The sequence below is a fragment of the Myxine glutinosa genome, chromosome 2, assembly GCF_964187855.1.
Source record: "Myxine glutinosa chromosome 2, kmMyxGlut1.1, whole genome shotgun sequence".
Lineage (NCBI taxonomy): Eukaryota > Metazoa > Chordata > Myxini > Myxiniformes > Myxinidae > Myxine > Myxine glutinosa.
In genome coordinates, this window is record NC_136262.1 from 29028381 (window position 1) to 29043832 (window position 15452).

General features: G+C 43.7%; 1 protein-coding gene across 2 annotated transcripts in view; it reads right to left on the minus strand.

Moving 5' to 3' along the window:
* The window catches only part of LOC137421949 (FSD1-like protein), a 99746-nt gene that overhangs the window by 67283 nt on the left and 17011 nt on the right, over window positions 1–15452 (minus strand). The window contains exons 1-3 of one of the 2 annotated variants that reach the window (XM_078773049.1): window positions 12721–12971; window positions 1759–1854; window positions 1394–1525 (exon numbers count right to left, since the gene is read on the minus strand). In XM_078773049.1, coding sequence (XP_078629175.1) covers window positions 1394–1525; window positions 1759–1854; window positions 12721–12735 — 243 coding nt within the window. In that variant the 5' untranslated portion in view covers window positions 12736–12971. Of the gene's footprint in view, window positions 1–1393; window positions 1526–1758; window positions 1855–12720; window positions 12972–15452 lie in introns of those variants that run through there. The other variant, XM_078773050.1, reaches the window with a different exon arrangement.

The window sequence follows — 15452 nt, forward strand, 5'->3', positions numbered from 1 at the left end:
TTGTAATTTACTCCGAAACAAAACTCGTTTATTGTTGCAATTAAATTAGTCCTAATCTTCAATGCTCTTTTAGACTCCCTGGAAAATCCTCTATATGTAGTTGTTGATGACTCCATCCTCTGCCACAACATCCCTCATCCTTCAGATAGGACTGCAGCAACCTCTTCCCTCTTTTCAGACCTTGATAGAATCATGAGCTGGTCCTAAACTTGGAATATGTCATTCAATCCTGACAAATATCTATCTCTCTCCCAAAGGGCTGTCTGGTGAACCCACCCATCTACTCATTTCACAATCCTCTTGAATACTTGAATAAGTTCAGTCACTCAAACTTTTGGGCCTCACTTTTGGTCATGATCTTTCTTGGGCAAACCACATTTCAAAGTTGGCCTCAAAAGCCAGTCATGGACTGGGCTTCCTCAATCATGCAATGCCTTTCCTTGGTACATTTCAATAATTATCTACCTCCAAGGCCTTCATCTGCAGTTTTATGGAGTACTGCTCTCCCCTCAGGGCTGGCACCCCTGCTTCACATCTTGCTTTGCTTGATGTCATGGAAACCAAGGCCTTCAGGTTCATTGGAATCTTCCAGAGTCTCTGGGCCTATCACTTTCACATTGCAGACAGTTCGGTGGTCTCAGTCTTCTAGCACCTTCTATCTGGTCTTTCACTCTGTCTTTTCTGTGTTCTCCCCTTTCCTCCCCCACCCACCTCATGTTTCTGCAGGGTTAACATGGTCTACCAGTGTCTCCCTTCTGGTGAAACCCAGAATCAATGCTCACCTCCACTTATTCGTTCCTCTTTTTCCCCAACTGTGGAACCAACTTCCACATTCTCTCCAATCTCGTTCTTTCCTCCTGGGCTTCACGACAGCGACACACCACCATCTCAGATCATCCCCCATCCAAAACCATGATCTTTGCCACCCCCATTAACCATCCCCAAGCCCACCTCATTCCACATTTTCGGTTTTACCTCCACTTCTGTGATTGAGAGTTTGTGGCTGCATCAATCTTGTTCACCCCGTGTCCCTCTCCTTGCCATAATTCTTATCTTATTTCTCCACGTCTTCATCTCTTTTGTCCCTCATTTCTGCTGTTAGCATCCTTTCCCCCTCCCCTCCCCCCTTTGTAGTTATTTTTGTTCTGATATCCCCTGTGTTCTAACTCCTCAAAACTGTATACAAAGAAATGCCGTACAGTAGAAGTGATTGATGGCTTAAACTAAAAAGGGGGAAAAAAACATTTATATAAAACAGCACAAAAGTTCTGCGGTGGACCCCATTCAAATTGGCAAGCGGCGACTGCAATTATATTGAAAGTGGATAATGGCACAAGACGAGATATTAGAATGTTTCTGCACTAGATGACATGCTCTGCACTGGATCACTTACATCCAAGTCGTTGGTCTTGCTTGTCTGCTCCAATCGGATCTTGGTCTTCATGTTTACCCGAGTTTCCCCCAGGGTTGCCTCCAAAGAATCAAACTCCTCTTCAAGCTCCGACAGCAGTCGATCCCCGTTTGTCTAACATGAGGAACAAACATTCTTAGCTGATGGAGCCATAGCACATTCTAAAACGTTTGGCGCCTTTTTTTGTCACCAACCGCCCAAGTGTGCAGTGCAGCCCACTTGAAGGACAGCCATCAGCATATTCTGATACGTTTGATTGTGTAAATCACACGTGGCAGTTTTAAGGTTGCCAAGTCCAATCAGATATGACATAGCGGGTAAACATGTGCACAAGTTTTATGCTTTACCTCAACAGAATGAAGTGAGCAGCGTAGAGAGTCCAGGAAGCAGTTCAGCTCCTCGTTCTTGGAAGCCAATGTCATGATTATCCGCTGCAAGGCTTCCTAATGGCCATGAGACACTAGTTACCATTGGTCAGCAGCAAGTGATGGAGACCATCAGCAGGAGTTTTTTTTCTTTCTGATAACCTCTGCTAATAAGGACACTCAAATGACAGAGTAGCATAGTGTTCTAATCAAACATTCCGTGGACTGGTCATGGTAATGAAATTCATTATAATCGGGGCTCTTCTGCTGACCTAGTCTACCCATCACCCAGTTCCCCCCCCCCCCTCCCCTTCCCTCCAACAAAGAGGTTATCTCCACAAAGAAAATGCAAAACCATTTCCACATTTCCCTGCACATGATGGTTTGAAGCGAAATTCCTCTATGTCAAGCGCAACCATCAGTGTACCTTAACACTAATTAGAAGAAAAATTGTGGACAAACAAACACTGAAGGATATGGGATTTGAACCTGTTCACATCAATCAGGTTCAAATGCCAATAGTGTTGAGAGCTTTAGATCAGCTTTACACGAGTTTGACTCTACCTACTTAACTCTGTGGCTTAATTACGATTGTTGCAAATTCCACCAACATGGCACAGAGTGGTGGGTAATCTTCCATCAACGGTAGCCGTATCCTTTTTGTGATCCGTGTACTGAAGAAAGCAATGGATGTGTGCTTTGGAGCTGACACTGTGCATAGATAAGCCATATAGTGATCCCCATAAAAATATAAAAAACCTAATATAAATAACGAAGAGCCGGATGGTTACTATAGAAACAAGGATAGGGCAAGGTATTATGTCATGTCAGACAGTATTGTGCTGACACCCCCACCACCCCTCTGGTTGAGCAATACTTTTGCAACTTCTGATAAATTTCCTGCAGACCTGCACTGCATGGCATTTGATTGTACAGATCAAGCACTTGAAAACATGATAAAGGTGCACAAAGGTTGAAGTTATTGTAGGTACGGTATGTTTCTCTTAAAAAATATATACAAATTAAACGTACAGTAAAATGGAAAACTAGTCTTAATTGTGAAGACAAGTGTGCATCCGCACAGGTGGACAGGTGCAACAATGGATGGGATCAACAGAAACAAAGTACTGCGAATTTCTTCCTCTTTCATATATTCTTACCTAGCAAATGTATCCGTCAAGGAGGGGTGATGGGATAGAATGACATTTGATAGGCATACTAACACAGCCATTTCACTTGCTACTTTCAGTTTCGTCCCCCGACTCCCTCTCTTCTTTCATGGTCATTAATTCCCTTGATGACACCAATCGAACAGGATTTCATCTGTACCTACAGACAGTGCATTGCATTCAGAAAGTATTCAGACCCCTTCACTTTTTTCACGATTCACTTTTTTCACATTTTGTTATGTTGCAGCCTTATGCTGAAATCGTTTAAATTCATTTTTTCCCTCATCAATCAACACTCAATACCCTATAATGACAAGGAGAAAACAGGATTTTAGAAAGTTTTGCAAATTTATTTAAAAAAAAAACTGAAATATGACATTTACATAAGTATTCAGACCCTTTGCCATGACATTTTAAATTTAGCTCAGGTGCCTCCTATTTCTCTTGATCATCTTTGAAATGTTTCTACACCTTGATTGGAATCCACCTGTGGTAAATTCAATTGATTGGACATGATTTGGAAAGGCACACACCTGTCTATATAAGGTCTCACAGCTGACAATGCATATCAGAGCAAAAACCAAGCCATGAGGTCGAAGGAACTTCCTGCAGAGCTCAGACAGGATTGTGTCGAGGCACAAATCTGGGGAAGCCTACAAAAAAACAATTCTGCTGCATTGAAGGTTCCCAAGAACACAGTGGCCTCCATAACTCTTAAATTGAAGAAGTTTGGGACAACCAGGACTCTCCCTAGAGCTGGCCGCCCAGCCAAACTGAGCAATCGGGGGAGAAGGGCCTTGGTAAGAGGTGACCAAGAACTCGATGGTCACTCTGGCTGAGCTCCAGAGATCATGTGTGGAGATGGGAGAAACTTCCAGAAGGACAACCATCACTGCAACACTCCAACGATCTGGGCTTTATGGTAGAGTGGCCAGACAGAAGCCTCTCCTCAGTGAAAGACACATGAAAGCCCGCTTGGAGTTTGCAACAACGCACCAAAAGGACTCTCAGACTGTGAAAAACAACATTCTGTGGGCTTTCATGTGTCTTTCACTGAGGAGAGGCTTCCGTCTGGCCACTCTACCATAAAGCCCAGATTGGTGGAGTGTTGCAGTGATGGTTGTCTTTCTGGAAGTTTCTCCCATCTCCACACAGGATCTCTGGAGCTCAGCCAGAGTGAACATCAGGTTCTTGGTCACCTCTGTTACCAAGGCCCTTCTCCCCCGATTGCTCAGTTTGGCCGGGCAGCCAGCTCTAGGAAGAGTCCAGGTTGTTCCAAACTTCTTCCATTTAAGAATTATGGAGGCCACTGTGCTCTTGGGAACCTTCAATGCAGCTGAAATTGTTTTGTAGGCTTCCCCAGATTTGTGCCTCGACACAATCCTGTCTCTGAGCTCTGCAGGCAGTTCCTTCGACCTCATGGCTTGGTTTTTGCTCTGATATGCATTGTCAGCTGTGAGACCTGATATAGACAGGTGTGTGCCTTTCCAAATCATGTCCAATCAATTGAATTTACCACAGGTAGACTCCAATCAAGGTGTGAAAACATCTCAAAGATGATCAAGAGAAATGGGAGGCACCTGAGCTAAATTTCAAGTGTCATAGCAAAGGGTCTGAATACTTATGTAAATGTGATATTTCAGTTTTTCTTTTTAATAAATTTGAAAAACTTTCTAAAATCCTGTTTTCTCTTTGTCATTATGGGGTATTGAGTGTAGATTGATGAGGGAAAAAATGAATTTAAACGATTTCAGCATAAGGCTGCAACATAACAAAATGTGATGAAAGTGAAGGGGTCTGAATACTTTCTGAATGCACTGTATATTATACAACAGGCATTTTGAAGCCATTTTCCTTGATAGAGCGGGGGTTAGCCTTGGGGGCCTTGACAATCTTCTCCATTTTGCCCTATTTTCTACATCTCCCCTTGGTGACCCCCTTGCCCGCATTTCTTCCCCCACCTTTAGCCATGTTTTTCTCGGTCTTCCCTGTTCTTTACTTCCTTCTACATTCATTTACATCACTCTTCTCACCCAGTCACTTTCATCCTTCCTTCGCATGACCAAACCATCTCAACCCGTTTCTCTTCACAGCAACCATCACGGACTCTATTCCCATCATCTTTCACAATTCATCATTTGTCTTCCTCTCTCTCATCGATACTCCGCACATCCACCGAACCATTCGCATTTCCACCCTTTCCAGGCTTTGTTGCTGCTCTACGTTCATTACCCGTCTCGCTCCCATAAATCATAACACTTCTCACACATGCAGCATACACCTTTCCCTTCAGCTTCAACCACACTCCCCTCCTCGTCAGCATGCCACTCAGTTCCCGAAACTTCTTCCATGCACATATCACTCCAGCAACCGTTGCCGAGTCTGATCCACCTTCTCCATTCGGCATGTCTCCGAGGTAGCAAAATGTTTTCACACCTTCCAGCTTCACGCCGTCTCCAAGTTCCGACTCAACATTTCCTCCATCTGCAGCTCCCTCTGTGCACACCTTACACTTGAATGTAGCTGCCACACTGGTTAATGACCCTCTCAGACCACTACATTTTTGATGAACCCACTCAGCGCACATTGTACAATGAATGGAGTTCACTCCGACACCCTTCCTGCACACAGCACACAGCCACTTCCCAGTTCTTTCCACATCACTACATGCTTTACCACTTGCCATCACATTTGGCTTTCCGATATTCACCTTCAGACCTTTTGTCTCCATACATTCCTTCCACTTGTTCATCTTCTCCTTCAGTCCATCCATACTTTCCGCAATCAACACCAGCTCATCTGCATACAACTCCCACGGTAAACCCTCCTTTATGTTCTGAGCCAGCACCTGCATCACAGCTACAAATAGTAGTTGACTTGGTACCGACCGACCCCTGATGCATTCCCACCTTCACCTCAAACTTGCCGCTGTTCCCGTCCTTCGTCCTTACAGCTGTGCGCGCTCTCTCGTACATAGCCATCACTACTCTGATCAACCATTCCTTCACTCCTAACTTCCTCAATGCCCATGTCACTACTTCGCGTGGAACCCTATCGAATGCTTTCTCCAGATCAACAAACCAAAGAAACAACTTCTTCCTCTTCTCCATGTACTTCTCCTGCAAATGCCTTACAATAAAAAGCGCATCTGTCATACCGCTTACTGGCATAAATCCAAAATGCATTTTGTCAATCTTCACTTTCTTCCTTATCCTCCTCTCCAACACCCTTTCCAATACCTTCATTCCATGCTCCAATAACATTATCGCTCAATACGAGCCATAGTCCAGAGGGATGAGGGTACTCAGTTCCCAATCCACTGGAATGCGGCCTTCTTTCACCAGCAGATTACAGATCTCCGTCATACTCTTCACAACCCAACTTATCGCTGACTTCAACATATCCCCCACAACTCCCGTCGGCCCTCCCACTTTTCTACTCTTCATTGCTTTTATCGCTTCAACTTCCTTCTCAGTTATCTTCTCTGCCGGTCCTAAAACTGGGTTACTCTCTATGTTGCCATCCCATATATCTTTAATTCCATCTGGGTCAACAACGGTTGTCGTCGACCCACCTGACCTGACGTGTATGTAACAAGCTTATTATCCTCTTTCTGGAACTGAGTATCAACAAATCAACAAACCAGCTCCATCAGCAAACTCCAAAATCCTTTCACCTTCTTCATTCCTCACACCATATCCGTAACCCCCATGAACTCCCTCAAAACCATCTGTACTCCTTCCCACATGTCCATTTAGGTTTCCTCCTACCACAACAACGTCCTCATCTTTCACGTTTTCCATAAGCTTCTCTATTGCACACCAGAACTTGTCGTTCTCTTCATCGCTCAGACCGACCTGCGGAGCATATCCCGAGATGACGTTCACCAAAGGCTTGCCAATCATCATTCTCACACCACTTCCCTTCCATCTCCCCTCCTGCACACAACATATGTCCACTCTTCTTCTGACCAATACTTCCACCACTTCTGATCTCCATGTCATTGTCCCTACATTCCATGTCCCAAACCTCAGAAACCGATCTCCACGTAGGGCATCAGACGTTTCGTCGTCATAAATTGAGCGATTTCCACCCTTGCTTCGATCAGGTTCCCCACCTTGATTTTTGACGGGAAGGGGTGAGGACCCCCACACGGGGTACTTCGGGCTGTACCCTGCCCATATGTAATTGTAATGGTTCCCTTTTTGAGGCAATGTTTTATGGCCGGATGCCCTTCCTGATGCCAACCCTTTTTAGTCGCCTCTTACGACATGCAGGGATACGGTGTACCTATTCTAAACCAAGGCACACACCGGGTGCATGTGTGTGAGCACACATATATATATATATATATATATATATATATATATATATATATATATACTAGCAGAAGTACCCGGCATTGCCGGGCGGGGGAGGGGAGGGTAGAGTCCCTGTATATAGAGAGTTGTGTCAACTCAAATTTGGACGCCATTTTGTGTCTAAGTGTGTCGGATTAGATATACATGTACATTCGCGATATGGGGTGATATATTCTAAACCTGCTAAAAAAAATTTTTTCTACACATATTTAGTCTTATTATTACATACAGGTGATATTTGTTTTGTCAAAAACTCAGCTATTGCCGTGAAAAAGAGCTGTGTGGTGATATTAAAAGTGGTATGGCAATGTATATTACAAGCCAACACTGCATATAAGAGCTAACATTATAAGTAACTAACTATAAGACTAACTATAACTATACTATAACTATAACTATAAGAGCTAACATTATAAGAATTTTTATTCTAACACAACACAGTTTAATTTTAATGAGCTGTCATGTACTAGTACTTCCACAACAGAAAATCACATGGACAATCTTCCGGAAGATGGCCAGACAAATCGCTAGCTCTATCGACCACATGTATATTGATATCAAACAGGGATAACAGCTTTTGAAAGTTGAGCCAGTTTTAAATGTGGGTACACAAATACACCTGTTTTACTGCATTAATCACCTAGAAATATTGTATGTTTTGGGAACGATAGCTGTCACCAGGTTAAATATATAGGGATTGTCCAATGTGCAAAATCTTCCATCACTACAATTTGGCCATAAATCCCGGGGTGGGAAATATTTGAGCAAATATGCCACAAGACGCATGAGCACTGTACAAAGCAAACAATAACTCGTCAAATTTTGGACGTATGGATGGCTGCACAACCCGCAAAAAAATTGAGCAGGTCCCCCCCTAAAATTGCTTTTATGATTGCCGATTAGGCTAAAGATTTTAAACCAAAAAAATAACTTGCCTCAGAATAAGTTTTGAATGGACGGACAGACAACTGAAAACAAAACGGACCATGGGTTTCCCACCCCTATAAAATCAAAATTAAATCCCTCTGAAAAAGTACAGTGACATTGCCCGCAGACTACCCAACCGCAGACCAGGCAATGCCACTGTACCGGGACATTTCATCAATCAATGACGATATGCGGTCCGCTAGGACTACCCGAAAAAAATTGAGCAGGGTTCTTCCCACGGAAATGCATTTTTGGTCAGCTCCTTGAAGATTATAAACAAACACAAATCACTTCCCTTTAAAAGGGTTTTCAACGGACAGACAACCAAAAAAAACCGAGCAGATAGAATTGCTTTTGAACATCGATCATCAAGCGGCGTGGGCCTACCTGGCAGAGTCTCGAGGAGTCGATCGCTTTCCAGCTCTTTCGTCTGACTTTCGCTTCCCAAATTTGTCTTCTGACTTTATCACTTGGAAATCTATACATCTTATATTTCCCAGATTGGTTTGAACAACCAGTCATTTTGTTTGGCAATAAACAACATTCCCGTACCAAGCTGACGTTCACGCACGGTGAAGTTAGACACAAAATGGCGCCACGAAATCACGTGACCAGAAATCTCGGGTCAGCGCATGGCGCAACTCTCTTTATACAGGGACTCTAGGGGAGGGGGAGGGGGCAGGGGAGGGGAGGGGAGGGGAGGGGAACGTGGGGAGAGCGAGCCCCTTGGTAAAGCGAGCGATTTTTTTTTTTCATAGCGTCATAGCGTTTCATAGCGATTTTTTTTTTCATAGCGTCATAGCGTTCATAGCGTCATAGCGTTCATATCGTTCATAGCGTCAATAGCGTTTCATAGCGTCATTGCGATTTTTTTTTTCATAGCGTCATATCGTCATATCGTTCATAGCGTCATAGCGTTTCATAGCGTCATCACGTGATCGCTCTGAGCGAATCAGCGCCCACCTGCTCTGATTCCGTGCGCTGAAATGCGCTGAGGTAAATATGAATAAAAAATATGGATCGTCAAATATTTTGAGTTCGGCCATGTTCGTCCCAGGCTCAATGGCCATGTCTATGCCAAATATCAAGCACGTAAGCCTCTCCGTTTAGGAGTCTATCGGTAACATCACACACACACACACACACACACACACACACACACACACACACACACACACACACACACACACACACACACACACACACACACACACATAAATTATATATATATATATGGCATATAAAAAGGTAACTGAAAAGCAAACTATAGTTTTGGAGTAGTAAGAAGATGAAAAAGTACGACTACTGAACAACTGATAAACCAGCGAGGTTTACCGAGCGAACCAAAATACTGTCTCAAATGGTTGATTACCATCAAAATGCAAGATAGTATATACATCAAAATGGGATGTCTCAATGTCAAAAATAACTTACAAAAGATTACCCAAACAGAAATACTTAAGGAACTAAATAGCTTTTATCTGTAGCATTTATTGAATTTCTATCTGCGAGGGAAACACCACCATCTGCGCACACTTAATTTTCGACTGTGGTCAGGTGTAAATGGGATTAGTATATAGGCCAGTGCCATGGGCAGCTGTTCTGAGTCCAAACAGTTAATCAGAGACTTAAATGCAGAAAGACCTGTTATAATCAGAAAAAAAAGATGGAAGAGATGATGCATATTGGACAAAGCTTCGGAGCGAGCGACTTCACGATCTTCCGACTAAAAAGATAACGTTTTTACATCCTGCAAGAGCAGACAACAGTCCTCGTATTCTGGGATTAAAGTAGATATGTATACAGGACAAACTCACAAGCACAAAGATGACCAGAGGAAACAGGCCAGGATAGTGAAGCAACACTTGGTGATGAAGGTTTGGGAACATATTATATAAAACACTGCCTGATCTTCTGATTCCCTGGAAAATCCTGCCCATCTCTTTGCTGATGATTCCAACCTCTGCCATATCATTTCTCATCCTCAAGACTGGCAGGCAGCAGCCTCCTAAACAAACCACTTGAAGAGGTTCAGTCACTCAAACGTTTGGGCCTCACAATCAACCATGATGTTTCATCAGCAGACCATATTTCCAAAATGGCCTCCAAAGATAGCCACATACAAGGCATCCTTTATCCTACAAGGACTCTCTTTGGCCAATCTGAACTTCTAACAACCTACAAAGCCTTCATGGATTACTGCTCTCCTCTTTGGGCTGGCACCCCTGCCTCACACCTTACTCTACATGGAAAGAAAGGCCCTCAAAATTATTGGGATTTCCCACTACACCGCTGAGTGTCCAGACCTGTTACTTTCGCATCGCAGACAGGTTGGTGGACTCTATTCTCCCACCTCCCTTTGGGTCTTACACCCACCGCTCTTTCCATGTTCTCCTCCCCCTCTTCAAGGTTTCTGCAGGGCACCTGAGGTCCACTAGTTATACCCTCTTCTTAAACTCTCAAAATCCAGGCTCACTGGATCCAGGCTCACTTCTCACCACCACCCAATTGTTCCTCACTTCCCTCATCTGTGGATCCAACCTCCTCAGTTTGTTCAGTCCCTTTCTTCCCTCCAGGAATTCAAGACAGCTGTTCACCACCACCACAGGTCTTCAGGCTTCTTCACCCACATGTATCCTCCCGCAACCCTTCTTCTCACTGTCACTGACTCTGTTCTTGGTGTTTCCCCCTTTCCATTTTGTTTCCTTCCATTCTGCTCGAGCTCAATCTTCTCCAGATCATGCAGAAATAAATAAATATATATATATATATATATATATATATATATATATATATATATATATATATATATATATATATATATATATCTTCAGGATTCGAAATACCCCCGATAAGATTTCCCACACATGCTTATGATGTTTATCAGATAAATTAGTGCAATCACCATCGTCTATCTATAGTACAGCTGTGGCCTAAATTTGAATCCTGTCTCATCCTCCCCCATCAGATGATGTATCCCTTTCGTAGAAAGACAAACTCGAGTAGGGGAGTTGGTGAAAGTGCGGACTGAGAAGGAACCAAGTGGACTGAGAAGGAACCAAGTGCGGACTGAGGAGGAACCAAGTGCGGACTGAGGAGGAACCAAGTGCGGACTGAGGAGGAACCAAGTGCGGACTGAGGAGGAACCAAGTGCGGACTAAGAAGGAACCAAGTGCGGACTGAGAAGGAACCAAGCGCGGACTGAGAAGGAACCAAGCGCGGACTGAGAAGGAACCAAGTGCGGACTGAGAAGGAACCAAGTGCGGACTGAGAAGGAACCAAGTGCGGACTGAGAAGGAACCAAGTGCGGACTGAGAATGATCCTTCGGCTCCAAGGTCAAACCACCATATGCCATTCAAGGTCTTCCATCAGCGTTGCAAGCTGTGCGTAGTACTCCATGTCTTTGCACCAATGTATTCCAAAGGGAACATCTCAATGCAGCAAATGCTGCAGAATGTGAAAACATTGGAAACCTTTCACTGTTGAAGTCGTTTAGCAGGTGGTGCACCACCACCTCACGTCATCCCCCATCATGACCCTTGATCTTTAACACCCCCTTAACCCTTCCTAATCCAACCCTCTTACTTGTTATCTCGATTTGCGGGCTTCACAGAAGGTGGAACGGAGTCCTCCCAGGTCTCAACACATCCACGTGTGTGTGTATATGTGTGTGTATGTATGTGCGTGTGTGTATGTGTGTGTATGTGTGTGTGTGTGTATGTGTGTGTGTATGTGTATCAGCTAGTCAAGGCAGGAATTTGCAACTTAGCCAGGGTGCTGGCGATAAGTCACCGACTCTTCATTATAGGCAGGGTAGCTTCATTAAGGTCCACCAACTAATGCTAGCAGACTGGACGCCCGGCTTAACGTCTATCCGAAGGAAGTCAAATGATGCAAGATTGCAAGGGACTAAAACTGCAACTGGCTAACTAGTAACTAGCAGTGAAGCACAATGATGCCAGGGGTAGAGTGGGGTTTGGGGGAGGGGGGGGGGGGCAGGGGGATAGGAAAAACAATTGTTGTGATGACCGAGCCCTAAACGTAATGCAAATACCACACGCCGTACCTACACAATACCACACAATACCACACAATACTACACAATAAATACACACCTACAATACCTACACAATACTACAAATATCACAAATACCACAGCCGATAGTCACGTACCTACACACGGGGTGCCAATTCCCCTCAGTAAAGCAAACAAAAAAGGGAATAACAAAAGAGACAAAGGCTGTCATGTCCATCCGCATGCGATCCTTGATAACCGAATGTTGTTATTATATTCAATAATATGATGATACTTATGAGAGGAAATGAATGAATTGGTTCCAGACAGACAACGCCCGCCAAACGCACTGCTCAACAAGAGACAAGTGCGGACTGGCTGCGGTAAAGCGCCGAGTGAATGGAAATTACGAGAAAAACGCGGAGGATGGTCTGAATGAACAGATGGAATCGTTTAATAACGAGTTCATACCTTTTGAGGGTCCATCTTCTTCAGCTTTGGCAGTTTCACCAGAAGAGGCTCAATAGCAGGAACTGATTATTCAGAACATGACGGGAAAAAATAAGAACCCGTCTTAGAGTGCGCTTCGTCGTTCTTAATTCATTCTCAGAAGTCGTTCGATCGCGCCTTGGATTATTTTCCTTCGTTCGAATCGTTGCTTAAGCCGGAGATTAAATTTTATGTTTATTTTTCTTGTTTTGCTGTTTATAACCGTTGTTGGTATCGTTTCAGATCTACAAGACTCTATATAGATTTTGCATACGTCTCCTGCAGGCTGAGAACCCAATTTTAGAATTAAATCGCACTTAAAGTAAACCGATTGACGGTCAATAAGCTATACGAACGAGATACAACCAACCAATACACACCAATATTTTAAATATTAAAAATACGAGTGCTGTACAGGAAATATATAAAACTAATAAGAAAAACTGCATATGTTTTTGAAGTAAATATACCCGTTGATCATTATATACTTGTATGTACATCTTTGGCCGGTCTTGGACAAGTACAGCATCTCATTCATATAACAATTTGAACGCTGTGCAGAGTTACAGTTTAGGGACATTTATTTATTACATACGCATATTAGAGTCCCTGTATAAAGAGAGTTGCGCCATGCGCTGACCCGAGATTTCTGGTCACGTGATTTCGTGGCGCCATTTTGTGTCTAACTTCACCGTGCGTGAACGTCAGCTTGGTACGGGAATGTTGTTTATTGCCAAACAAAATGACTGGTTGTTCTGTTTTTGGTTGTTCAAACAAATCTGGGAAATATAAGATGTATAGATTTCCAAGTGATAAAGTCAGAAGACAATTTGGGAAGCGAAAGTCAGACGAAAGAGCTGGAAAGCGATCGACTCCTCGAGACTCTGCCAGGTAGGCCCACGCCGCTTGATGATCGATGTTCAAAAGCAATTCTATCTGCTCGGTTTTTTTTGGTTGTCTGTCCGTTGAAAACCCTTTTAAAGGGAAGTGATTTGTGTTTGTTTATAATCTTCAAGGAGCTGACCAAAAATGCATTTCCGTGGGAAGAACCCTGCTCAATTTTTTTCGGGTAGTCCTAGCGGCCCGCATATTGTCATTGATTGATGAAATGTCCCGGTACAGTGGCATTGCCTGGTCTGCGGTTGGGTAGTCTGCGGGCAATGTCACTGTACTTTTTCAGAGGGAATTAATTTTGATTTTATAGGGGTGGGAAACCCATGGTCCGTTTTGTTTTCAGTTGTCTGTCCGTCCATTCAAAACTTATTCCGAGGCAAGTTATTTTTTTGGTTTAAAATCTTTAGCCTAATCGGCAATCATAAAAGCAATTTTAGGGGGGGACCTGCTCAATTTTTTTGTGGGTTGTGCAGCCATCCATACGTCCAAAATTTGACGAGTTATTGTTTGCTTTGTACAGTGCTCATGCGTCTTGTGGCATATTTGCTCAAATATTTCCCACCCCGGGATTTATGGCCAAATTGTAGTGATGGAAGATTTTGCACATTGGACAATCCCTATATATTTAACCTGGTGACAGCTATCGTTCCCAAAACATACAATATTTCTAGGTGATTAATGCAGTAAAACAGGTGTATTTGTGTACCCACATTTAAAACTGGCTCAACTTTCAAAAGCTGTTATCCCTGTTTGATATCAATATACATGTGGTCGATAGAGCTAGCGATTTGTCTGGCCATCTTCCGGAAGATTGTCCATGTGATTTTCTGTTGTGGAAGTACTAGTACATGACAGCTCATTAAAATTAAACTGTGTTGTGTTAGAATAAAAATTCTTATAATGTTAGCTCTTATAGTTATAGTTATAGTATAGTTATAGTTATAGTCTTATAGTTAGTTACTTATAATGTTAGCTCTTATATGCAGTGTTGGCTTGTAATATGCATTGCCATACCACTTTTAATATCACCACACAGCTCTTTTTCACGGCAATAGCTGAGTTTTTGACAAAACAAATATCACCTGTATGTAATAATAAGACTAAATATGTGTAGTAAAATTTTTTTTTAGCAGGTTTAGAATATATCACCCCATATCGCGAATGTACATGTATATCTAATCCGACACACTTAGACACAAAATGGCGTCCAAATTTGAGTTGACACAACTCTCTATATATACAGGGACTCTAACGCATATGCGTGTCAGGTGCGTCAGAACTGTGTACGTGCTGCGTCATGCGTACAAGAGCAAAAGGGGGAGGAGGTATGGACGTTGTCTACGTACGAATCACGATTGTCGATCTATACATATATAAAACAGATGGTTGTCCGTTCTTCCGTTTGCGGTTACGCTGATTGGTTGTGTGAAGCTAGGCGCAATGTGAATGGCTCCTGGCAAAAGATTAAATTGAAGCACACGGTGCTACGCGCGCGACTTGCTACCAAGGAGGAAGCGGACAACACGGTAAGTTTAATGTTCTTTATTCAAAGAGGTCACTGTAGCACTGGCCTGCTCCGGGCTGCACGCCCGGTGTATATCCTGAGGCCACGCCTACCCCTCGGGCGTGGCCGCCGCCCACTTGGTGCGCGGAATGATGTCACCACGCCAGTGGGCTTTCGTGTCCGCCACACGCGCCCCCCCAGAATTCCCACGCACCTGGAGGGCCAGTTTGCGGGGCAAACGGATGACCCGGCCGAAGCGCCCTCTGGTGACCGGCAGCGTCCGGGGTGCAGGGATGCCAGGTGGGATGCCCCCGGC